The sequence below is a fragment of the Trichomycterus rosablanca genome, chromosome 17, assembly GCF_030014385.1.
Source record: "Trichomycterus rosablanca isolate fTriRos1 chromosome 17, fTriRos1.hap1, whole genome shotgun sequence".
Lineage (NCBI taxonomy): Eukaryota > Metazoa > Chordata > Actinopteri > Siluriformes > Trichomycteridae > Trichomycterus > Trichomycterus rosablanca.
In genome coordinates, this window is record NC_086004.1 from 23579464 (window position 1) to 23606780 (window position 27317).

Sequence of the window (27317 nt, forward strand, 5' to 3'; positions counted from 1 at the left end):
GAAAGAAGGTGTGGGAAATAATTAATGAGGAAAAAGTACCTGAATTACCGTTCTCTTGAGCTCATAGTCCTAAGTAAAGAAATGACCAACATCAAGAGTTAGCAATATGATTTCTGTATGTGTGCATTTACATTGATCTAGCCATTTCTAATTCCTGTATGTAACTCTGTTACTGCTTGGACTATCTTCAACCTCACCAAATGACCAAATAGCGCATCATGTGTCTCCTCTGACATGAGCCCAGTCACCAACCACTTCTTAACATCTTCCAGTGTTGGGCTCCCACGTAAGAGTCATATTGCCATCTTCTTGCTCCATACCCCCTCCAGAGATTGCACAGCACAGTAGCAGGGTATGGGATGTCGTCCGACCTTCCCTCCCTTCCTTCTCTACACTCAGCAGTGATGTGCTAGCACATTAAATAGTTAAACCTCTACATGTGCTACTTAATAAAATCTGCTCAGCAAATCCGCCAGTTCTTAAGGTGAACTGGGAACCAGCAAATCTCACCCAAGTTACTAGTTTTTGGGGCAAACTTATTTAAAAAAAAAAAAAAAAAGATTTGTAAGGTCAGGAACTAATGTTGTATGAGAAGGTTGGCTCACTAGTGACATTCCAATTCATCTCAAAAGTGTTTTATGTTGCTATGTCCCATATAGCTCTGTGTTCAGGACATTGTTACACATTTCAGAGAAGAAATGTGCAGTTGAGTTGTTTTCTTAGTATTTCCTACTTCTGACTTCTTCACAAGCTTTTTTTAAACCCTCTCTACCTGTCACACACCGATTCTCTCCTCCATACACACACACACACACACACACACACACACACACATACATGAGCCATGGTAAAGCATGCATTCAAATCTGAAAAAGGATGGCCCCTAATGAGGACATCTGGACTGGACACAGTTTTATTTATCTGACCACTCTCCACTGTGTTGTGTAATGTTCATACACTGAAAAGGTGGGTTGTGATCTGTTCTCAATTATAATCTGTTTGTACTGACTCACTTATGCTTTCCCATAACCGCACACTGTCAGTTACACCAGTGTGTGAAGCACAGAATGACTACGCCTAAACTGTAGAGTGCTGGCTGACTGCCATTTGCCAGCAGGGAGAAACTGATATTTATTTTCATCCTTCCTAATAAGTTCTGACAGTCGTGCAAAGCAAATGGATGCCAGCAACCCAGACACACTCTTCTTAGCTTTCACAAATGGTTTTGAAACAATTCACCAGCTACATTTAATACACACTGTATTAACACTAAGTCCATTATGCCAAACTATGTATACATACTGTGGAGACACATACATATGTGGAGTCATAAGCTTGATGGACATCCTATTCCAAAACCATGGGCATTAATACAGAGGTAGCCCCACCTCACAAATGTAACAGACTCTACTCTTCCAGGTATGCTTTTCACAAGATTTTAAAGTGTAAAATTCTGTAAAAAGAACATGATGAAGCCATGTACAAGTACTGGACAACAAGGCCTGGCTAGCAATCAACGTTTTAATTCAACCTAAAGGTCAAAAAGGTCAGGGCTTTGAGCAGGCCACTGGAGTCCCTCCAAACATGTGGTCACCACAGCAGAACATTCGTCTGCATGTTTGATTTGGCACAGACATAATGTGTCCCCCAAATGTCTAGCTTCACAAGATTCCCCATCTGCTGTTGAATGATCTAAGAGTTCTGGTTGGATCATATCTAAAAGTAATTCACTAGAATACATGGAGACCATGGAGACAATAAAAATCAATAAAAGAACCTTAAAATCAATTCTAAAAGACACAGAAAGCCAATGGAGTGATAAGTGCTGGTGTAATATGATCCCACTTTCTTGTACAGCATTCTGAACTCTTTACAGTTATCTAATAGAACTCCTGGGTAGGGCAGAAAACAGATACAACAACAGTCAAGTCTAGATGTGACAAAAGCATGCACAAGTTTCTCGTTATCAGCAGGAGTTAGAATGTCCCGAACAGACGTTACTACAGTGACATTTAAAACTGGACTCATTATCAAAAATGACTCCAAGATTCTGACACATTGTTTGGCCTCCAAATTCACAGGTTCTAGATAAGCCTGTATTTTGTTTGTGTCTTACTTCTAACAATTAGAACCTCACTTTTCTCTGTTTAACAGCAGGCCATTGCAAGACTTCAAATAATGATCTCACTTATGCATTTGAACAAACAGTGAGCTGACAGACTTGCAAGAATTTGGTGCTAGGGATATATAAAGCTGAGTATCACCTGCATACTGGTGGTGGTAAATGTTATGAATCTAAATTTTATCAGACAATGGAAGCATATAAAGGTTAAAATGCAAAGGTCCCATGATTGATCCTTGAGGTACTCCACAGGTAATTGAATGACGATTGAAGGCATTTAAATAAGTTAGAAACCAGTTTAAGATCAGTTCAAACAAACCAAATTTGAAGTTTTTATGGTTATGCAAACCATACCAATTAGACAGTTCCCAATCCACCCTTTATTTACAATTGTGAAGCTGTTTACTTTGGATTACTGCAATATGTAATGACACACATATACAGTATACAGTGTATCACAAAAGTGAGTACACCCCTCACATTTCTGCAGATATTTAAGTATATCTTTTCATGGGACAACACTGACAAAATGACACTTTGACACAATGAAAAGTAGTCTGTGTGCAGCTTATATAACAGTGTAAATTTATTCTTCCCTCAAAATAACTCAATATACAGCCATTAATGTCTAAACCACCGGCAACAAAAGTGAGTACACCCCTAAGAGACTACACCCCTAAATGTCCAAATTGAGCACTGCTTGTCATTTTCCCTTCAAAATGTCATGTGACTCGTTAGTGTTACTAGGTCTCAGGTGTGCATAGGGAGCAGGTGTGTTCAATTTAGTAGTACAGCTCTCACACTCTCTCATACTGGTCACTGAAAGTTCCAACATGGCACCTCATGGCAAAGAACTCTCTGAGGATCTTAAAAGACGAATTGTTGCGCTACATGAAGATGGCCAAGGCTACAAGAAGATTGCCAACACCCTGAAACTGAGCTGCAGCACAGTGGCCAAGATCATCCAGCATTTTAAAAGAGCAGGGTCCACTCAGAACAGACCTTGCGTTGGTCGTCCAAAGAAGCTGAGTGCACGTGCTCAGCGTCACATCCAACTGCTGTCTTTGAAAGATAGGCGCAGGAGTGCTGTCAGCATTGCTGCAGAGATTGAAAAGGGTCGGGGTCAGCCTGTCAGTGCTCAGACCATACGCCGCACACTACATCAAATTGGTCTGCATGGCTGTCACCCCAGAAGGAAGCCTCTTCTGAAGTCTCTACACAAGAAAGCCCGCAAACAGTTTGCTGAAGACATGTCAACAAAGGACATGGATTACTGGAACCATGTCCTATGGTCTGATGAGACCAAGATTAATTTGTTTGGTTCAGATGGTCTCAAGCATGTGTGGCGGCAATCAGGTGAGGAGTACAAAGATAAGTGTGTCATGCCTACAGTCAAGCATGGTGGTGGGAATGCCATGGTCTGGGGCTGCATGAGTGCAGTAGGTGTTGGGGAGTTACGTTTCATTGAGGGACACATGAACTCCAATATGTACTGTGAAATACTGAAGCAGAGCATGATCCCCTCCCTCCGGAAACTGGGTCGCAGGGCAGTGTTCCAGCATGATAATGACCCCAAACACACCTCTAAGACGACCACTGCTTTATTGAAGAGGCTGAGGGTAAAGGTGATGGACTGGCCAAGCATGTCTCCAGACCTAAACCCAATAGAACATCTTTGGGGCATCCTCAAGCGGAAGGTGGAGGAGCGCAAAGTCTCGAATATCCGCCAGCTCCGTGATGTCGTCATGGAGGAGTGGAAAAGCATTCCAGTGGCAACCTGTGAAGCTCTGGTAAACTCCATGCCCAGGAGAGTTAAGGCAGTTCTGGGAAATAATGGTGGCCACACAAAATATTGACCCTTCAGGAACTTTCACTAAGGGGTGTACTCACTTTTGTTGCCGGTGGTTTAGACATTAATGGCTGTATATTGAGTTATTTTGAGGGAAGAATAAATTTACACTGTTATATAAGCTGCACACAGACTACTTTTCATTGTGTCAAAGTGTCATTTTGTCAGTGTTGTCCCATGAAAAGATATACTTAAATATCTGCAGAAATGTGAGGGGTGTACTCACTTTTGTGATACACTGTATATATATATATATATAGCTCACCTTAAAAGCAGTGCAGTCTCTGTTATATTCATCATCTTCATGAAACTCTTGGGGAAATATCATCATGGACACCTGTTACAGAGCAACAAAGCTATGTCTGCATTGGTGACAGAGAAACTCAAATGATTGCCGTTTAAGAGGCTTCACTGAACAAAGAAGCCATAAAGAAAAGGTAGATACCAGTTGCTTGTTATGCTAAGAACTTACAGGTTGCCCATCGCTCCACTCCCAGCGGTTGTCGTTGTTTGGGTTCCGACGATTCAACCCAACCCAGAAGTAGCGGTCATTACTGTACAACAAAACAAATAAACTTAGACGTTTCTTCTAAAAGGTATAGCTCTGTTCAAAATGTAGGGTTTAAATGAAGTAAGCTTGCACTTAACTGTTCTAACTGTAATAAAAAATAAATATTGCAGGAGCATGAGTGATGCAATGGATTATGGTGCAGTTGAGTGCCTATGCAGACATAATTGGCTAGGTCGGGGGAAAAGCCCCGCAATGATTTGGCGCTTTCAACGTTTCCAATGCTTCCAACTTTGTGTCACTTGTTTACAGAATGCCCTCTCCTGGTTAACATGACTGTGCCCCAGTGCACAAAGGCGAGGTCCATCAAGACATGGCTTGAGTTTAATGTGGAGTGTGACCTTAATCCCATTAGAAACCTCACAAATGTATTTTTGATTAAATGGGCAATGGAAAGTAATTCCTACATACACACTAAAAGATCTCTGTAGTAATGGCCATGTTTTGAAAATGAATGTCTAAAAAGCTCAAGTTAGGTGTCCAGCTACTCTGGCCATACAGTTTTACTTAAAGCAGTAAATAATGATTCCATTGACTTAATACTGTAAATGTAATCATAGATTGCAACATGTTAAGTTCTGTTAAGACACACCTGCAGTGTTGAAAGGTTTTAGAATGCAATTGTGAACCATGTGTCAAATAAATGTAAATGTATATAAAAGATTCACTTAAAAATTCATTTTTTATTGAGCAAAGTGTCTTGCACTTTGATCATCCAGCGTTTTAAAAGAGCAGGGTCCACTCAGAACAGACCTCGCGTTGGTCGTCCAAAGAAGCTGAGTGCACATGCTCAGCGTCACATCCAGCTGCTGTCTTTGAAAGATAGGCGCAGGAGTGCTGTCAGCATTGCTGCAGAGATTGAAAAGGTGGGGGGTCAGCCTGTCAGTGCTCAGACCATACGCCGCACACTACATCAAATTGGTCTGCATGGCTGTCACCCCAGAAGGAAGCCTCTTCTGAAGTCTCTACACAAGAAAGCCCGCAAACAGTTTGCTGAAGACATAACAACAAAGGACATGGATTACTGGAACCATGTCCTATGGTCTGATGAGACCAAGATTAATTTGTTTGGTTCAGATGGTCTCAAGCATGTGTGGCGGCAATCAGGTGAGGAGTACAAAGATAAGTGTGTCATGCCTACAGTCAAGCATGGTGGTGGGAATGCCATGGTCTGGGGCTGCATGGGTGCAGCAGGTGTTGGGGAGTTACATTTAATTGAGGGACACATGAACTCCAATATGTACTGTGAAATACTGAAGCAGAGCATGATCCCCTCCCTCCGGAAACTGGGTCGCAGGGCAGTGTTCCAGCATGATAATGACCCCAAACACACCTCTAAGACGACCACTGCTTTATTGAAGAGGCTGAGGGTAAAGGTGATGGACTGGCCAAGCATGTCTCCAGACCTAAACCCAATAGAACATCTTTGGGGCATCCTCAAGCGGAAGGTGGAGGAGCGCAAAGTCTCGAATATCCGCCAGCTCCGTGATGTCGTCATGGAGGAGTGGAAAAGCATTCCAGTGGCAACCTGTGAAGCTCTGGTAAACTCCATGCCCAGGAGAGTTAAGGCAGTTCTGGGAAATAATGGTGGCCACACAAAATATTGACACTTCAGGAACTTTCACTTAGGGGTGTACTCACTTTTGTTGCTGGTGGTTTAGACATTAATGGCTGTATATTGAGTTATTTTGAGGGAAGAATAAATTTACACTGTTATATAAGCTGCACACAGACTACTTTTCATTGTGTCAAAGTGTCATTTTGTCAGTGTTGTCCCATGAAAAGATATACTTAAATATCTGCAGAAATGTGAGGGGTGTACTCACTTTTGTGATACACTGTATATATATATGATTCACATACATAATTTCACTACTGCACCTAATGTATGATTGTAAAAGCATTTATTGACAAACAAACCCCAGTATCCATATAGGTTTGTGTATACTGTACGTATGTTTGTACCTAATAGATTCTCTCAGAATTTCATTGAGTAAAGTCATCTCCTCCAAATCAGTGAAGCTGGCCAGATGAGCACCCAGCCCCTCACAAAAGCCTTTGGCTTCTTCCCAAGTGCGCTTACGACTTATCCTCTCCTCATGGAACACCTACGGGCGCACACAGATGCACGACAATCAAAAAACGGGTGTATTTCATCTCACAAGTGCAGAAATAAACACGGCCTCACCTTGTAACAGTATCTGACTCCTTCTTTCGAGGTCCATCCTGCTGGGCAATTGGCACGGAGTACAGGTTCGTCCGGATCCAGGGGAGAAGGCGGCTCATCAGGAATAGGGCTCTTACAAACACTACCGGCTTTAAACTCAGTGCAGTTCTTCACCATCCACTGTCCCAGCGGGTTTGTAGTCATTACTGCACATCCTCCCAGCTTAGCTGTGGCACATGGATTTTGCATTTTAATAAGTTGTTTAAAAAAAAAGCCATCTGTAAAGATCTGACAAGGATAGATGCACTGGCCAATCACATTGCTCTAAATGTTGCAATTAAGGTAAATGTACTATGTGAAGACAATACAAACAACTTTTAAAATAATTAGAAAAGATGACAATCACAGGACTGAGAAAACTGTATGTGAACAGTGCTGGTTTGTTTACATTCCTCCGGCCTGTCCCTATTACTCTGTGTCCACAAGAGACCTTTTTTACCAGTGTTTACTGCTCATAAATAAAAGCACTGCAGGCGCTATTGCTAAACGTATGTAGGACATGTATTTTCCCCAGGATGTTGTTTATGATTGGGTGGATGAGGGAAAAAGGTAAAGGGGTAAAGGTGGGGTCACAAATATTATTATATCTGTTGATGTGCCATAGGTAACTATGGTAAAGTGTTGTATAAAATAATCTATATGCAAACAAATAAGTGATGCCTTTCTGATCAATGATACAAAAGTTGCAATTTGTTCAATTTACCCAAGTATTACAAATAAAAATATATATATATTGTTATCATGACGAATTATGATACAAGATAAGACTTTATTGATCCCCTTAGGAAAATAAACAACATGGGTCCTGTGGTCTGCTGTAGAAGCCCATCCACCCTAACAGGTCATGTGTTGTGACAATTTTTGCTCAACATGGTTGTAAATAATGTTTTTTAAAAGTTACTGGTAGAATTAAAGCCATGGCTAATCTCTTATGACCTCCGTCATCAACGAGCCATTTTCAATTGCAGAACTGATGCATACTGGGGTTTATTTTGTATTTTATTAATAAATCGCTAAAAGTCAAATGAAGATTTATTAACAGCTAAAACAAACATACTGGAATGGAACGATAGAATGTACTACAAAAATATGCTTTACCTGGTTCTCCCCACTTCCAGTTGTCAAACGTGACTCGTGTTTCTTGCTCGCCGTTGCTGGACCAGTGGTACTCTCCTGTGCCTTTAATGTCCTGCAGTCCAGTCCAGAAATACTGCGCCTTTTTGCTAACATGCTCCTTCAGGAGACTGTTAATGAAAGTCTGTTCAAATCTAAACAGAGGTGAGAGAGAGAGCATCAGGATCTTTTTAAGTCAGTGCAAATTAACTAGAAAGTGTGGATGTCAGAAATTGCTTTATGAAATCTGTAGATTTCATGGATTTTTAAAGAAAAGCACCACATTTCACGACAGTCATTAAATTACACTCGTAAACTGAATGATAGAATAAATGGAAGCTACAATACACAGCACAGCCTACCTTAGTAGATGAATGTAAACCTAGAACATTTAGCGACAGTGTATGGCTTTATGTTAATGAAAATACTGCCCCCCCCCCCAACCGATTACCATACGATTGTTAGCACCTCTTCATATTGCAAATTAACCAGTAAATGTGAGGCACTTGAACGCTACCCGAATGAAAACGTTATATTGCTAAACACACTAAATTTCACAGCATATTGCATATTACACAGGAAAGGCCCATTTCACAGTCCACGACGTGATTTTCTTACTGATAGGGTTTCAGTGCAATTCTAGGTACAAGTGAACTGTTTTACATGAACTATTACCTGTTATTAATGATAATTTTACAGCTGTTCTTGTAAAGGACCTCTTGTGTATCCACTTTATAACATGAGTTCCCATGTCTCCTCCAGTCCTGCACAAATAGAGAGAAATATGTGCTGCATTTGTTCTCATTTACTCAGAACTCTGGTAAATGGTTTTGCTAATGACCAGACAGGAAGACATTAACTTACCCCTTCTTTTGGGCAGCTGTCCTCTGTTGCGCTCTCATTCACTGTGCCGTTCTTTTTACATATAAAGGCGCGGGGAAGACTGCAGGGAACTACACTCCACACGTGGTACTGAGGGTGAAAGTTTGGACTTGGAGTTTTAACATCATGTTTTACACACTTTGGTTACATTCAGTTCATCAGTTCAAGTCTTTAATGTCAAACACAGTCATGGACAATTTTGAATCTCCAATTCAGAATCTATTTAGAATTATTGCTGTGCTATTATTTAGAATCTAAATAATAGCACAGCAGGTTATGATAACTCTGCATGATGCAATGCATCAACTGACATAGCTAAAAACATGCCACCATGGTGAAAATTCTGAAGGGTAGACACACACTCTTGCTTACTTTTAAATAAGTCACTTCCATTCGAAGTTACAGCATTCCTGATAGGGGGACCTGAGCTAGCTTAGGCTTCATTTTTCCCTTTACCTCAGCAATTTTTTTTAGAAGTTTTTAAGTTCTTTTTTAAGAAACACTGTGATTAATTATTTCTTATGTAACTAAACCATACAAAGAAGTATGAAAACAGCTTGTGCTGACCAGGCTCCAATTAAGAAAGTGTCCATATCTGCATGAGAGCTTTGTTATAAATTGAAAATTATTTAGCTAGTTGTCTGCTTATTTTAGCAGATAGACTATGACTCAGATGGGAAGTGACCTTTATAGTCCAAGAGTATGTCCATGTATCCAGGAACTTCAATCTTGACTGCATTCGAACTTCCTGCTTCTTAATCCCCTTAAGACTGAGCTTCTTTACGTGGGCACTAAAACTTCACTTTCCTTCCTCACAAACTCTCCCCTCCTCATTGGGAATGTTTCCATCTCACCCTCTAACTGGGTACGAAATCTTGGTGTTCTGTTTGACCCTACGCTTTCATTCGGACCTCATGTGAAATCACTATCCAAATCAGCCTTTTTTCACCTTCGCAATATTACTCGTCTCCGTCCCTTTCTTTCATTTGAGGTGGCGGAAACACTGATACACACTTTTGTCACCAGCCGTCTGGACTACTGCAATTCCTTATTGGACGGACTTCCCGCCAAAACCCTCCGTCCCCTGCAAACTATACAAAATGCGGCTGCTATGGTCCTGACATTTACCCGAAAGTTTGACCACATCACCCCTGTTCTGGAAAAACTACATTGGCTGCCAATTTCCATGCGTATTAAATATAAAATTCTGGTCCTCACTTTTAAAGCACTTCATGGTCTCGCCCCCACCTATCTTACTAAACTTCTCACATGTCACACACCATCTCGCAGACTAAGGTCGTCAGACACAAATCAGCTTACTGTTCCTAGATTTAGGATGTCCACTATGGGCGGCAGATCCTTCAGCGTTGCCGCCCCAACACTCTGGAACTCTCTGCCCCCGACTCTTCGCTCTATCTCTTCTCTTTCTGTTTTTAAGGTGTCTCTAAAGACCCATCTCTTCTCACAACATTTTCATTCTACCTCTTGAACCTATATTTCTAACCTATCCTCACACACTTCTGTTTATTTTTGTTTTGTTTCCACTCTCTATTACTGTACAGCGACCTTGAGCTTGGTTAAAGGTGCTATATAAGTTGAACTTATTATTATTATTATTAAGAACATCAGCAACATCTGACAGGCAGTTTGGGTTTAGCAGATGCCAACAGAATGCTTTCTGCATTCAGCAACTCGTGAGGTGATTTGCACAGTCCTGACCTCAATCCCTTTTACCACCTTTTAACAAGTATTCATTCTAAAGCCTACTAGTTATCTGGTGGCAGAATGGAAGTGAATCCCTGCAGTGATGTTAAAACAAATCTACTGAAAACCTACCCAAAAAAGTGGAGGCAGTTAAAACGACACAGTGGGAACCAGAAATAGCTGTTGGGTGTCCACAAAGCTTTACCTTTATAGTGTAATTTGTAATACAATGTTAACCAAACTTTTAGCAAAACTAAAAGTATCTGAGCAGAATAAAAAGAGAACACAAAGACACATACCCTTTCAGCAAGCATCACACATCTGGTGGTGTTGACCGTCAGCAGCGGGGGTTGATTACGTTCCCAGTGAGTAATTGACACATTTGTTCCATCCTCCCATTTAAAAAAATGTGTGTTTTTCTCTGCCTTTAGACCGAGCCAGGCTGCCAGGCTCTCTGGAAAGCAAACAGACAAACATACAGATGATTCAGATGAAATATAGTTTACTTCCAAAGAAAGCTTTTACAAGTTGCCAGTAAAATTTTACAATGCTTCAGTGATTCACATTACTGGCAGTACAAAGAAAAGTCAAAAGTTTACATACATTTACAGATACACAAGCACAAATATGCCCCCAAAAGTTGGAACAGTAGCAAATGAAAATAAAACAAACAAAAAAGAAGGGATATGTAAATAGCCCCCAACACCCCCCCAAATCCTTCTCACCCAATCTCGCAGTTTTAATTTCCCTGTTGTACAACAACTAACACTTGCACCATCAGTCCTGGCTAAAGAGAGCTGCAGACTAAACACACCTTCCAGAGCCGTGTCGCATACTCCATATGATTCCAGTAAGTACGTGTAAGTATTAAAAACAGCAGTCTACAGGACATGCTACCATGACTGAGTAAAAAAGCATTTACAAAAGGCAACGATGTTTATGAAAAATTATTTACATACAGTCCATAACATTAAAACCACCTCCTTGTTTCTACACTCACTGTCCATTTGATCGAGCTCCACTTACCATATAGAAGCACTTTGTAGTTCTACAATTACTGACTATAGTTTCTCTGCATGCTTTGTTAACCCCCTTTCATGCTGTTCTTCAATGGCCAGGACCCCCACATGACCCAGAGTAGGTATTATTTGGGTGGTGGGTCATTCAGAGCACTGCGGTGACACTGACATGGTGGTGGTGTGAATCATTCATTCAATGCTTGACCGCCTAACATCATGTCAACGGTTTGTGACTTCACTTCCCTCCACTAATGACTACTTGAATTCATGAACGATATTATTATTATTATTATCAATAATTATTTAGTCAAAAGTAAAAACCAGTTGCAGCACTGCCTGAAAGGACCAAACTGCTTGTGCAAAGTGTGTTGTGTAAACGTTTCACCACAAATGTATGAAGCAATACCTCGACTTCAGGTGTGAGATTGTGTGCTTACTTTCTGAAAACTGTGTGTTGATCAGCTCTATGTCATCTAGACTGTGGATGCTGGCCAGCTGAGCATCGTGCTGCATACACACTTGCTGCGCATCTGTGTAAGTCGCCTGGTTTCTGTAAAGCTTATAGCAATAGCCATGTCCAGGAATCCAGCCACTCTCACACTCTGTGGGCTTGTACTCCACTTTAACTTCAGACACACACACACACACACACACACACACACACACACACACACAAGAAGAGGAACTATTAGATGCACACAGGTACATATAAGATGCAGAAGGTCTACAACTGTTATGATCAGAAAAGCATCTCAGAATGCACAAAACCTTAAACCCTAATGAATTACAACAGTAAGAGATCACACCTGGTTCTGATCCTGTCAGCAAAGAACAGGGAGCTGAGGCTACAGTGGGCACAGGTTTACAAAAACTATGAAGTTAAAGATGGGGAGAAACGTAGCCATGCCTTTTCAAGGATCTCGACTTTTACTATCACATGATGATTTATGTCAGAAGTTTAAGGTCAGAACATCATGGTCTTGTCAAACAGTGGTTAAACATGATGTGGTCTTAGGGCGCATTCACATGAGAAGCAGCAAAACCGCGAGCCTTGGTGCTTGGCTTGAGCAGTGCAGTAAAATGCCATCAAAGTGCACCACAACATGAATATGCATTTCTGTGGAATAAACATCAAATCCACTCTGAAAGCTTCCACATGTATCTGTGTTTAGCTAGATTTTCCTCACTGATTCACTTTTAAACTTGTGTCATAGCTCAGGGTGCTGAGAAATTGTGAGAATCAGAATCAGCTTTTCCGAGAGTCTAAAACGCTTATCGTTAAAAAAGCTTAACGTGGTTTAATATATTAAAAAATACACACAGGAATACTAAATCTCTCTTAATTATTACTGCTCATAAGTTCTCTCCACTAATGAAATTCCTCTCTCATTGTTTTAATATAATAAGTCATAATAAGCTTTGTTCACGCCAAGCTTTGTTTGTTGTGTGTTCGTCATATCAAACAGTGCGTCTCACTGGAGGTGCTTTGAAAAGGTCAGCAGCAAACTAGGTCAAATTTTAATCAGGTGAACAAGCACAAAAATCGCAAGCCCAACACAGGTTCATGCCCCATCATTCTTATACTGAGTGTGTATGCAGATATTAAGAACAATACAATTAGTAGTAAGTTCATGTACAAGTCTGTGTCTTACCTGTAGCTGCAGTCTGCGTGCTGTTCTCTTTCTTTTCACAGATATATGGAAACCTTAGCTCACAGGTCTCACCCCTAAAAAGAAGATCAGGGGTTATTACCCCACACTCTTCTTTCCAGATAGTCTTTTCTGAGGAGTAGAAAAAACCAAGGACATCATTAGTTCAAACTCACAGTCATTAAATGTTTAGTGGATGAAAAGTTGTTTTTAGAAGCAAGGAGAAACAGAGACTTCCAATCCCCAGGACCTATGTTCCTGTACAGCACCCACACTGCCAGCTGCACAAACACACCAAGCTGTTATTACTAGTTTATTTTTTATTATGGTGCCACAGTTTATTAAACCAGTATGGGTTTATGGATTGGCACCCAGTCCAGGGTGTGCTCATGCCCATTGTTTTTGGGGGAAACAGACCAAAGTCTTAATTATTATTATTACTATTAGTGATAGTAGTAATAGTCTTCATAGCAGACTTCAGGGTTCTAAGGACCAGGGTTCGAACCTCACATCCAGACACTGCTTCCACCCGGTGTCAGTTTCTCTTTGGATGGTTTGAGTATTTCTTTAAATCTTGAGTAACTACACCCACAATGATTTGGTCAGACAGATGTACCCTTCATCAGTTCTAGAAACACATGAGCACAAATGATCCAATTCAAGCTGCTTGAATACAAACACAAGAAGACATTTTCCAGGCAGACCCATGCAAATAAACACGTTCGCATGAACAGCGGCATTGATGACAACAGAGGCCCATTGTCATTACACAACGATGTTGCGACTGACCCAGCTTAAGCCTGTACAATAAAACACACTGCGTGCTACACTCAAACAAACACAAAAAAACAAAGGGGTGTGAAACAGGGTTGCATCCCTCACAGAGCAAAAACACAACTTTTGTTCTGTCTGGTTTAAAAAGTAAAGGTTTGATTACCTGGTTTCCATGGAATATAAGCTAAGGGGGATCCGTCTGACCACTGCCAGCCCATCATCCAGTCCATCTGGTTTAGCCCAATCCACAGCTGCTCAGGTAGATCAGTCCGTGTTTTAACTGCAAGTCAAGTCAAGTCATATTTATTTGGATAGCTTTTTACAAGATACATTGTCTCAAAACAACATCCAGGACCAAAAACCCCTGCCAAGGGTGACAGTGACAAGGAACAACACCCTTAAAATTACAGTAGGAAACCTTGAGAGGAACCATATGAAAATAATGTAAGTAATGACCCATACTGTAAGACATTCCACTGAGACTCTAATAATAATTCGAGTATAATGCATCATTTTATTTACATTGCTGCAGGTCTTCAGGGCTCGATACACTCAGCAAGTCTCCACCCTGACTGCGGCAGGCATCCCGTGCCTCGTGCCATGTAACCATCGCTGTGGAAACCACCTGGTAACAGCTGCCATCGCCAAAGCTGGACCACAACGTACCACATCCCTCCTCTGCAACAGACACACAACAGACATGTTTCTATGGGGAAGAAAACATGGTAAAACAGAGTAGATAAAAAAAAATTAGATTTATTATTAGGTTTAATGTTTCTCCGACGTTGAAGGCATGCAAAATGAAAAGATGCTTTAGGTACACTACATGGCTAACAGTTTATCAACACACGAAAAAGTGTAAACTCCACACAGAGAGGACCATAGCATCCCAGCCCCCTGTTGCTGTGAGCACCCACTGCACTACTGTGCCACTCCTTTACTACAAATGTATTAACTAAATTTACAAGAAATGGAAACACATGGACTGTTTAGAGTCAAAAGCTTCAGGGATTTGGTTACCATGTGCTGGCAACTAGACACAAGCCTAAGATTACCATGCACAATGCCAAATGTTAGCCTGGGTGGACTCACAGCTGTCAAGAGATATGTTTAGTGATATTGTTCATTATTATTACTGGTTAAACTATTTAATAATAATAATAAAACTGCTTATGGGCAATCAGGTGGTGTAGTGATATATTTTTCTACTGCACTATCACTGGCATCCAGGGTTCGTATCCCTCAGTTGATAGGGCATCTAATCCCAGTGATTGGCTACGTCTGGTGTTACTGCATTGCGTCCTGTGATTCCGGGGAACGCCACACCCACCATAACCCGTAATACAAACATACAAATGAAATACATTTATATCTCATTATTACCAATCACTTGAACCACAGCTACCCACAGAACAGCAATTAAGTCACATTAGCAGAATAGACACAAGCGTACCATATTTTAGACAGTTTCCCCACTTCTGATCCTCGTCGTAGTTATCTGTGGTGGAACACCAGTCGTGAGGATGCTCCGCATCACTAGGAAGACAGCTGTGGTACCATTTGCTCTTATAGACAAAGGGAAACTTGCAGGGGGCTCCATAAGCATTACCCCCGCTAGTATGCATTGCTGTAAACACAAAAAAAAAAAAAAAAAAAGGATTTATTACAGAGGAAAATACCAGAGTCTAAGCTTTCTCAACATTGTTTCGGGGCAATTTGACTCTGTTTAAAACAACCTTCCAGTCCCATTCCAATTGCTTGCACCCTTGGTGAAGATGCACTAAAAGGGTGAAAAGAAATGTACCATTGTTGAATTAGCTTAATCTCAAACTGGAAAAAAAGGAAAACCTGACCTTTAATTGAAGTAAATATTTCCCTCATTATCACTTTAACATTTTTAAAAAGCCACATGAGCCACAATTATTGGAATCCCAAGAAAGTTTTAAGAAACAAAATGTAACTGAAAATGTAACTAGGGACAGTGGTAGCCTAGTGGGTAGAGCTTTGGGCTATCAACCGGAACATTGGCAGTTCAAATCAAGGCTCTGCTATGCAGCCACTGTTAAGTCCTTGAGCAAGACCCTTAACCCTATCTGCTCCAGGGGCGCGGTACGATGGCTGACCCTGCGCTTTGACCCAAGCTTCCAAACAAGTTGGGATATGCGAAGAAAGAATTTCATTGTACTGTACATCTGTATATGTATATATGACAAATAAAGTATATCTTCTTCTTTTAATGTCTAAGAACTTTCAAGAAGAAATCCATGACTTCCTCTTATACTGATCATTTCCCTATTTGGCCTGGTTTCTGTGGAATGACTCAACGCAATGATGTAACAAACCCTGAAAAGAACACCAATCCAATCTGGGAAGGAAATGGTTTAAATAACTTAAATAAAAGGCTACAGAATTAGCAGTGGTGCAACGGTGAAACACACGCTAGAACACCAGAGCTGGGATCTCGAATACATCTTATCGAGTCTCAGCTCTGCCTACCGGCTGGGCTGAGCAGCCACACGAACAATGACTGGCTTGTTGTTCATATAGGGGTGGGGTATTAAGCTGGATAGGGACTCTCATGACAGATGCAATTACGACCTCTGCTGGCTTATTGATGGCACCTGCACCGAGACAAGGAAAGAGTGCTGTCAGGGTGTGTCTCTCCGTGCTGATCCGCATTGCACTCGTCAAGTGTAGGTGACAAAAAGCATACGGCTGCTGCCCACATGACGGAGGGGGCGTGGGTTAGCTTCGTTCTCCTCAATCAGAGCCATGGTCGGCATTAGGGGAGAGGAAGCATGACGCAATCGGGAATTTGGACGCGCTACAGTCAGGAGAAAAAGGGAGAAAATGCATAAACAAAATATAAAATAAATAAATAAATAACTTGCCTAAATGAGAACGCAATTTTCTTTACCTCCCACGCACGGTGCAATGGATGGAAAGAGAGGCAAAATATCCCCAATAATCACTGTTGGAGGGCTACAGAAAAGATCCTGGAGTCACCTAAGCTCCAAAACTAGCATCAGATGCCACAACTATGCCAACAGAAACCTCGCTCCAAGGTCAGATGTAATGCAATTTGTTTAAAAAAAGAAGGATGACATTAAAAAGAACCAGGAATAATAAAATACCAGAACTTTCTATTCAAACATGTCTGCTTCTGCCAGGGAGCTAAACTAAACTAAACTGGGTCGTGTGTCTTCGTTGGCTCTTCCAGTAGGATAATAATCCAAAACATATGTACAGATCAACAGGAAATCAGGCTTCTGCCATGACCATCTCATTCCCCTCATCTAAACCTTCTGTTACTACATATTTTAAACAATAAATAATTTATTATCTTTAAGCAAAACATCCTAATCCAGTGGTTCTTAACATTCTTTTCAAGCTGCCGGCACAAAAGCTGGTCTCACATGCAGCACACATGTTTTATTAAAAAAAACAGACCCATGGTGCAGATGTTTTGGGACTGGTTGATGCTTAATGGAATAGAATAACAGTTGCACTTATGCTCCCCACACTGTCTCATTATCCTGACCTGCACATCTTTAAGGTTTCTTAATTAATATACACTGATCAGCCATAACATTAAAACCACCTCCTTGTTTCTACACTCACTGTCCATTTTATCAGCTCCACTTACCATATAGAAGCACTTTGTAGCTCTACAATTACTGACTGTAGTCCATCTGTTACTCTGCATGCTTTGTTAGCCCCCTTTCATGCTGTTCTTCGATGGTCAGGACTCTCCCAGGACCATTACAGAGCAGGTATTATTTAAGTGGTGGATCATTCTCAGCACTGCAGTGACACTGACATGGTGGTGGTGTGTTAGTGTGTGTTGTGCAGGTGGATAAGACACAGCAGCGCTGCTGGAGTTTTAAACACCTCACTGTCACTGCTGCCAAAACCAAAAATATCCAGCCAAAAGCGCCCTGTGACCACTGATGAAGGTCTAGAAGATGACCAAATCAAACAGCAGCAATAGACGAGCGATCGTCTCTGACCTTACATCTACAAGGTGGACCAACTAGGTAGGAGTGTCTAATAGAGTGGACAGTAAGTGGACACGGTATTTAAAAACTTCATCAGCGCTGCTGTGTCTGATCCACTCATAACACAACACACACTAACACACCACCACCATGTCAGTGTCACTGTAGTGCTGAGAATCATCCACCACCTAAATAATACCTGCTCTATGGTGGTCCTGATCATTGAAGAACAGGGTGAAAGCAGGCTAAAAAGGTATGTAGAGAAATAGATGGACTACAGTCAGTAATTGTAGAACTACAAAGTGCTTCTAGATGGTAAGTGGAGCTGATAAAATGGACAGTGAGTGTAGAAATAAGGAGGTGGTTTTAATTAGAGATGGGACGATTGATCGGCTACGAATCGGTATCGGCCGATTTTTAATCAAAATATGCTATCGGCGATCGGCGATATTTCCTAAAAGTTGCCGATCCGATCGTGTGATATATAAAGACCATGTTAAGTTAACAGCTCAGTGGATTGATCCAGACTTTGAGCTACGAAGCACCAACCATCACATCACCATTCATCAACAATCGTACAGAAACCACTTCATAAACAGCTTGAGTGTAATCAGCCATTCAGTTACAACAATAGACTTCTAATGCAAACAGACTGTAGGAACTGCAGGAGAGAGGAGAGGAAGCACACTCTCACTCAAACATACACTAGATAGAAAATTTTATCCTATACTACATGGTCAAAAGTACAGTATGTGAACATGCCTACTAATTATTATGTTTGTTTATTAGGATTTTAACGTCATGTTTTACACTTTGGTTACATTCATGACAGGAACGGTAGTTACTCATTACACAAGATTCACCAGTTCACAAGATTATATAGAACACAGTCATGAACAATTTAGTATCTCCAATTCACCTCACTTGCATGTCTTTGGACTGTGGGAGGAAACCGGAGCACCGGGAGGAAACCCACACGGACATGGGGAGAACATGCAAACTCCACACAGAAAGGACCCAGACTGCCCCACCTGGGGATCAAACCCAGGACCTTCTTGCTGTGAGGCGACAGTGCTAGCCACCAAGCCACGGTACCGCCCCCTTACTAATTATTAAGTGAAGGTGGTTTAGTTACACCCATTGCTAACAGGTGTATAACAATTATTATGCGAGGGCTCTTCAAAAAGTTTCTGCATTTTTTAAAACTCTATTTATTAAGAATTTCAGAAACAAATGACATCACTTTTCTACATAATCACCTTCCGATGCATTTTTCCAGCGTCGTTTTTTTTTGTTTTTTAATGCCATCAGAAAAAAATTTTTTTGGTTTAGCATGTAGCCACTGATGCTGCGCTGCTCTTACATCATCATCACATGAAAATCTTCTTCCTTTTAAAGCTTCTTTGAGCGTCCAAAAAAGATGGAAATCAGATGGCGCTAAATCCAGACTATAAGCGTCTCTCAGTCTCTCAGACACCACCAATTACTATTCCTCCCACCCTCACAATTTCCAACCAAAATATAAAAGTGTGGAAACTTTTTGAAGATCCTATCTATCTATCTATTTTCCTCGGCACTGCATTATTGATTTGGCACAGTTTTTACACCGGATGCTCTTCCTGACACAACCCTCCTATTTATCCGGGCTTGGGACCGGCACTACAATGCGCTGGATTATGCATCCTAGCGGCTAGGTATCTATAGGGCAATTCAGTGTCTCCAAATAGCCTGGCTGCATGTTTTTGGACTGTGGGAGGAAACCTGAGCACCCGGAGGAAACCCACGCAGACACGGGGAGAACATGCATCCGGACCTGATCCATTTCTGTACAGGCGGGTCGGGCAACCAACCAAGGTCCCTACCCAACCCCGCCTGTTTAGTCCGGACTTTTCCCACCCAGCAGACTAGTGGGCAATTTTGACTGCTGCAGGCACTGCATATTGTGCCTGCTAGTGGGCGCCCAGCCGAATGGTAGCAGAGCTGAGATTCTAGGAGAGTTCAGAATATCTCACTGCAGAAAGACTTGACCCCTTTGAACTGGATGAACTGGAACAGTGATTACTAAACATTTTCATCTAACATCAGTAACTACACTAGCATGTCTGCAGTGCCGACCTGTCTCAAACGAAAAGTGTGTGATGCATGTTGTAGCCCATAATCCCTCAGTACACTACATTCATAACAAAAGATCAGCAAAATAATCACAGAAGTGGAAAAGTGGGTGTCTCTTGTTCCTGACCATTAAAAATTGTTGTTAAAAGGAAAGGTGATGTAACACAGTGCTCAACCTATCCCATACGAGGAATTCTACATTTCCAAAACAAAAACAAAGCTCATGAAGGAAAACAGTGAGCAGAGCATTCCCCACTGAGCTACAGAGCTGTGGAGCTGGAAAATTACAGGAAGAACCAGAGGGTGAGAGAGACTGGCCGTTTCTGCCTGGCTTGGAAGAAATAATCTCTGCAACCAAGGAACCCAAACGTGGGTGGTTTTGCATGTTCAAAGTGTTCATACTTTATTTAATAAAAAAACACAGTAAGCAGAACTAGTTCAGAATTCAGAATGTATATTTTACACAAGAGTCCATGTGAGCAAATGGTCTTCCTGCTAACATTAGGATAAATATTAGAATATGATATGCAACGTTTTATCTTTAAATTGGAACATGATCATCAGGAGAATACACAATAGTACTATTTATGGCAGCTTCCCTAAATGACTCAGTAGATAACATTGTGCCAATAACAGAGCTAGTGTTCTGTGTTATTGGAACTTCTGGTCTGTTTTACTGAAGGGTTTTTCAAACTTTTTTCAAGCAACCCACATTTTGTCCATAATTTTTACCGCAGCCCAGGCAACACATCAAATTCATCAAAACAAAACACAAACCTAAATATACTTCATTAATGAAATTGGTGGCAATCTGGTCCCACTGTGGTTTACAAGGTGTAACTTAAAGTCTCCACAAGGGGTGTTCGTTCACAAGTTAAAATTAGTTTTAACTTTTTAATTATTTAATTATTATTACTTTTGTCTGCGACCCATTTTTTGGCTCGCAACCCACCAAAGGTTCACAATCCAGGGTTAAAAAAAAAATTCATGGAAGCTGCCATAAATTATACCATTATATATCTGTTTAATTGGCATTAATTTACTTGCTCAAAATACCTGAGGAACACCATGTGTTTTGATAAAGACACAAAGTAAAGCATTGTTATATGATACATTAACTGTGATCTCTGAGTTTTAGAATAGCAACATAAAAGTGACTTATTCAAACATAACTGCATCACATCTGCATCATTCAGCATTCAGTGATCTTATGCTTATGACTTCTCTGTAGATTATCGTCAGCTGGTTAAATATTACCATACCTTGTGTATATCCATACTGACATATAATAAGAAATATTACTGTAATAGGCCCAGCATTCTCTTATCAGTGCATGTTTACTGTAATAGACCCAGCGTTCCCTTATCAGTGCATCTTTACTGTAAACATTAATACTGATCTTTTTAATTATATCGTTCCATTTCAATTTGTGTTTCAAACAGTCAATGCACAGTTTTTATCTGAATTCTTTTTAAGAGCTATAATTTGCAATTATATTAGCATTGTATTGTGATATTTACTCTGGTATCGAATGCAAACAGTACCATGGTATAAAACATGATCTGTAACACAGAACATAAAGCAACATGTTTGAAACTTGTGTAAGCTGGCTGACGTTTACTTCCTCCAGTGATGAGGTGGCTTTGTAATCAAAGTCAGCAATTTTTAATCAGAAAACATTCTCAACATTTATAACAGAAAAAGATCTGCTCAGATTAAAAGAAGTCTCTGTGTCTGTTCCAGCTGTGCAAACAAAACAAACACACAATAAACATGCAACCTATCAGAAAAAGCAGGCGCCTCTGCTAGACTGTCAGCTTAGAAAGCCACCTACCCACACTAGCGTTCCAGTGTTTGAGCTCAGGAAGCACAAGCACGTGTGCTTCTGGTGTAATGCTTCGAGCAATACCCAAGAACTGAGAATTAAGCATTTAAATCTGCTTGATTTGACCATTTTTTACCACTTTAACTGATAATTGTTAGCTTATACTAAACCTTTCAAACAATGATTTTCATTTCATACAGACTACAGCTTTGCTCTCAACTTCAGACACCAACTGTTTGAAATGAATTAAACCAACAGCATTAATTAAACAATGATTTTTTTAAAGCATTTAATAAAATTTTGTAACGATTAGATCATGTCTTTAGTTTTTGTCAAAGTTAAATAAAAACCCCAGAGCGAAGGACTGTGATTACTCAATATAATAAGTGTCAATACTCGTTAGAACAGTCATTTCTGTTTCTACCTTGAAACAAACTGAAAGTAAAACGATGTCGTAGCTAGATTAAATGCCAACAGCATTACACCTAGATTGTATCTACTTATAATGATTTATAAAGGAATTCCCCATAAACTCCACAAAACTGGTAGGACTGTAATATGTAATATGTACATACAAAATCAGCTTTTACACCACACACACACACACACACACACACACACACACACACACACACACACACACACATTATTACAACCAATCTGTTATATATGTAAATGAACCATAAAGATTTATATAAAGAGTTATTTTTCAAACTGTAAAGAAAGTAGTGTGATGTAATATTCTGTTTATACCCTTGACATGATGCACATACAAAGAAAGAGAATTTCCTGTCCATCTGGTTCTGTCTTCTAAATAAACACAGTTTCTAGCAAAGTCATTTCAGCAATCTTATACTAATAACAAACTGATACTGATAGTTTTACCTTAACAGCAATCATTTTAACACGAGGAACTTGTTATAATAGTAATAATAACATTAAGAAGTTTAATTTATATTGTGCCTTTTACATACCCAGGGACAATATTAAAGGAAAGAGCATATAATGTCATTATGAGGATAAAACACAGCAAAACAAACACAGAGAGAAAGAATAATGTGCAGTAAAGAAAGAAGTTTTTAGTTAAGCTTCAAAGCAGGAGATGGAGGAACAGTCACGAAGCAATTGAGGAACGAAGTTCCAGAGTTTGTGGGGCTGAGGAACTAAAAGACCTGACGGTTGAGATGGTAAGGGTGAAGGACTTCACTAAGGTAGGAAAGGGGCAAGGCCATAAAAGGGCCTATTTATAATAGTTTTGTTTGATCTTTTGGTTTTGTCTGTTTGAATGTTGTAATGTAATGCTTCTTCTGTGCAGAAATCTGTGTGAGTAAGTGATTTAATGTGATTAAAACTATGCTATGAGTATAGCTAAGACTATACAACGCACCCCTCAGCCACACTGCCAGCCTCATCTTTTCACCCGCCAGTGGCGGAGTCTCACAGAGAGCCGAACTGCGTACGGAAGGATATGCTATGAACGACTTCACCTCACAACTAGTACAGACACCTTGACCAGACAACAAAGGTCGCAATTGTGCAGTACAAATCAAGTCCAGTCGACCTTCTCCCCTCAGACACAGCCGACAGAACACCCAGCTAGGTTGCTGACAGCACCACCTGCGCTTCTAGATCTCAGCATTGGTGGGCTAGAGTATAATAACACTGAAGGCAATTGATTTTAACATTTTAAAAATCAGTTCGACCTGCTGAAAACACATTAGCCTGTTTTACGAGTTCATTTAACCCAATTAGGGCTAATACAAATCTGTCAAATCTACCATATGCAGTATACAGCATCTATGAATCTGTACAATGCTAAAGCCACTTACTCTTGTATGGCCGCTCGCAGATGTTTTCCGACGTGCCTCCTCTAAGCCAGGAATCGGTCGTATTCCGTTTGACCGTTACAGTTCCATTGGTGACGCTCAGCCTCATCTGATAGGTGGTGTAAATGGAACCTTCATAGCAGCGCCACTCCAGAATAGAACCACTGGAACAGTCGGTGAGAGACAGGGCTTTGGAGACAACATCCAGGCCCAAGCAGACCAACAATCCTGTGTGAAAGAGGCGATGTTCTGAACCCCATTTCCATGACTTGGCTGTCTCTGCAGAGCAGTCTCCCAGGGTCAGAGAGTCTTTCTGAGCAAGGAAACATTTGCCTGTGCCCTCATGCTGGATGGAGAAGGTGTCGTCCCCTGTGGGACCACAAAGACAGATGTTAGCTCACCAAAGCCACAGCTTCTGATAACAGAGAGCAACAAGCTTATCTAGGACCGTTACAGAAAACATAATACGACACCTGGTCAGTATGTGAAGTTAATCAGTATTTTTTTATAACTTAGTGTGTTTTCTTATTGATTTCTCAGTTAGAAGCACTTTCACCATATTCACAACACAGTCTGTTTCAGACAGGAAAGCAAAACCTTCACAGCTGCAGTTGCACAAAACTCTCATGCATGTAAAGCATTTTCAGCAGTGCAATGCCCACAACCACACACACACACACACACACACACACACACACACACACACACACACACACACACACACATATGTACACCGATCAGCCATAACATTAAAACCACCTCCTTGTTTCTAATCTCACTGTTCATTTTATTAGCTCCACTTACCATATAGAAGCACTTTGTAGTTCTACAATTACTGACTGTAGTCCATCTGTTTCTCTATATACTTTTTTAGCCTGCTTTCACCCTGTTCTTTAATAGTCAGGACCCCCACAGGACCACTACAGAGTAGATATTATTTGGGTGGTGGATCATTCTCAGCACTGCATGGTGGTGGTGTGTTAGTGTGTGTTGTGCTGGTATGAGTGGATCAGCGCTGTTGGAGTTTTTAAACACCTCACGGTCACTGCTGGACTGAGAATAGTCCACCAATCAAAAATATCCTGCCAACAGCACCCTGTGACCACTGATGAAGATCTCAAAGATGACCAACTCAAACAGCAGCAATAGATGAGCTATCGTCTCTGACTTTACATCTACAAGGTGGACCAACTAGGTAGTAGAGTGGACAGTGAGTGGACATGGTATTTAAAAATTCCAGCAGTCTGATCCACTCATACCGGCACAACACACACTAACACACCACCACCTTGTCAGTGTCACTGCAGTGCTGAGAATGATCCACCACCCAAATAATACCTGCTCTGTGGTGGTCCTGTGATGGTCATGTGGGGGTCCAGAACAGGGTGAAAGCAGGCTAAAAAGGTATGCAGACAAACAGATAGACTACAGTCAGTAAATGTAGAACTACAAAGTGCTTCTATATGGTAAGTGGAGCTGATAAAATGGACAGTGAGTGTAGCAACAAGGAGGTGGTTATAATGTTATGGCTGATCAGTGTATATAAGAGTCTTCAGAGGTGAGTATCAAACCCAGCTCCTCAGGATTCATGTTAATGTGTGGCACCCACTCTATGAGCTGTACTACAATGCCACTTGAAAAACAAAACCCAGTATCATTCAATTGAATAAAAAGTAACACATTTTTGCATTATTACAGAATGTCAGCAAACACTTGAATGTTTGTTCGACTCTTCTATGTGACTTGCTACAGTATTTTGTTGCAATAATGCAAAAATATAGAGCGGTAGCTCTGCAGGTAGAGCTCTGGACAATCAATCGAAAGGTTGGGCCCTTGAGGAAGGCCTTTGACCCTTACGAATCCAGGGGTGCCATAAACTGGCTGATCCGAGCTTCCAAACAAGTTGGGACATGCATAAAGGGAATTTTATTGTATTGTACATGTGTATACGTATATATGACAAATAAAGCCATTCTATTAAAATGGGTGGTAGCGCAGTAAATAGTGACACTAGTGCTGTTTGCAAAAATGTATTCATACAGCTATAAGAGTTATTAAACAAATATCAGTGCCTTTATTCTTTGTTTCAGGCACTGTTTTAAAGAAATTTTGCATATTCTTGAGAAGAAATTTGTGTAAACAATGAGTGTGTTCTGCAATGTCCTGAAATGAACTGCCACCCTGTACATGGTGTATTTATGCCTCACATAGGGTGTTTCCATGTGGTGCCACCCACTCACCATAAACCCAGTGAGGATAACGCATAAAATAGTTGTGTGAGCCATTCTGAATCATTCTGAATCTAGGTGCTTAAAGAAAGCAGTTCTGGAAATCACACTGCTTGTGGCTTTAGGGTGGAGACATGGGATTATCATCTACAATAAAGCTTTTTTTATGGATTAACTTTCTATTTTAGACTTGATTGTGCTTAAGCGATAACGGATAATAAAGGAATAACTTTCACCAAAATACAAAAGCTGTAAAAGCACTGTTTATTATACCACAAGTTTATGAAAGGATTATGTTTATAATGGCACGCTTACGTACTTCACTGTAAACTAGATGAGTGTGCTTGGGTAAGACTGTATTATATGAAGTACCGTAATGCGCACTATCTAGTATGGTAGTATAGTACGTGAGTTTCCTGAAAGTAAACCAGAGTTTTGGTAACTAATTCGTGAATTAATTAATTTAAAAACATAAATGTGTATTTCAGGTGTTAGGTGTTTAGGTTTGAGGTGAGTATTACAAACACAGCAGAATTTAATGTTATATTTTTACTACAGCCGGGTTATACATTCAAAGCACATAACTAAATATGCTACAGGCTATCAACTGTATTGAATGGGCGTTAGATATATACCCAATTTAACAGCTATTTGTTTATTTAAAAAAACAACACATTATTCGACACATTTATTTATCTAAGTTATTTAATTTACGGTTTTTTTTTAACTTCATGCTTAATTTATCTAAATACCAAGAACAATAAATTCCATGTTTTTGTCCTAAGGTTTAACGAAAGGGAAAGAGTGCAAGGAAAGAACGTAGTCTTACCAGTGATTACTGCGTAATTCCCCAAACCAAGCGCGCTTTCTTCGAAAATGAACCACAGTAAAGTATAAAACAACCCGCGTCCGATCCAATCCATGCTTCCAAACAAACTTCCGATTTAGGTCATAAGTCTTTTAGCTTAGTGCGCTTGTAAACAGAGGAGCATGACGAGCTCTCTCTCTCCTCCCAATGACTTGCAGCTCTAAAACCTTTCTGTGTGCTGTTATTGCTTTCCTAAATGCTGCGTCCTGATTGGACAACTGTCAAATACGTAAGGAAGCCACGCCTAAACTGGCGTACTGTACAGCGCATACTGTACAGCGCATACTGCACACTACACACTGTCCAGAGCATACTAAACACTGTCCAGAGCATACTGTACACTGCATACTGTCCAGAGCATACTAAACACTGTCCAGAGCATACTGTACACTGCATACTGTCCAGAGCATACTGCACACTGTCCAGAGCATACTGAACACTACATACTTCTTCTTCGTGTCCAGCCGTCATCTAGATCATGTCTTTCCAGTGGTAAACACAGGCGAGAGCGGCTGCGTTTGGTTCAGCCAGGTCTTCTGCAGTGCACTGTGGA

General features: G+C 40.6%; 1 protein-coding gene across 1 annotated transcript in view; it reads right to left on the bottom strand.

The window, feature by feature from the left end:
• ly75 (lymphocyte antigen 75) overlaps positions 1-26898 on the bottom strand; it is a 45382-nt gene extending 18484 nt beyond the window's left edge. Inside the window, exons 1-15 of the mRNA XM_063012404.1 lie at positions 26726-26898; positions 23672-24037; positions 15361-15534; positions 14430-14585; positions 14071-14187; positions 13137-13265; positions 11922-12110; positions 10765-10919; positions 8744-8851; positions 8555-8643; positions 7865-8034; positions 6728-6933; positions 6505-6647; positions 4444-4525; positions 4237-4308 (exon numbers count right to left, since the gene is read on the bottom strand). Of these exons, the coding sequence (XP_062868474.1) occupies positions 4237-4308; positions 4444-4525; positions 6505-6647; positions 6728-6933; positions 7865-8034; positions 8555-8643; positions 8744-8851; positions 10765-10919; positions 11922-12110; positions 13137-13265; positions 14071-14187; positions 14430-14585; positions 15361-15534; positions 23672-24037; positions 26726-26819 (2250 nt within the window). The 5' untranslated portion in view covers positions 26820-26898. The remainder of the gene's footprint in view (positions 1-4236; positions 4309-4443; positions 4526-6504; positions 6648-6727; positions 6934-7864; positions 8035-8554; positions 8644-8743; positions 8852-10764; positions 10920-11921; positions 12111-13136; positions 13266-14070; positions 14188-14429; positions 14586-15360; positions 15535-23671; positions 24038-26725) is intronic.
• Between the last annotated feature and the right edge of the window lie 419 nt (positions 26899-27317).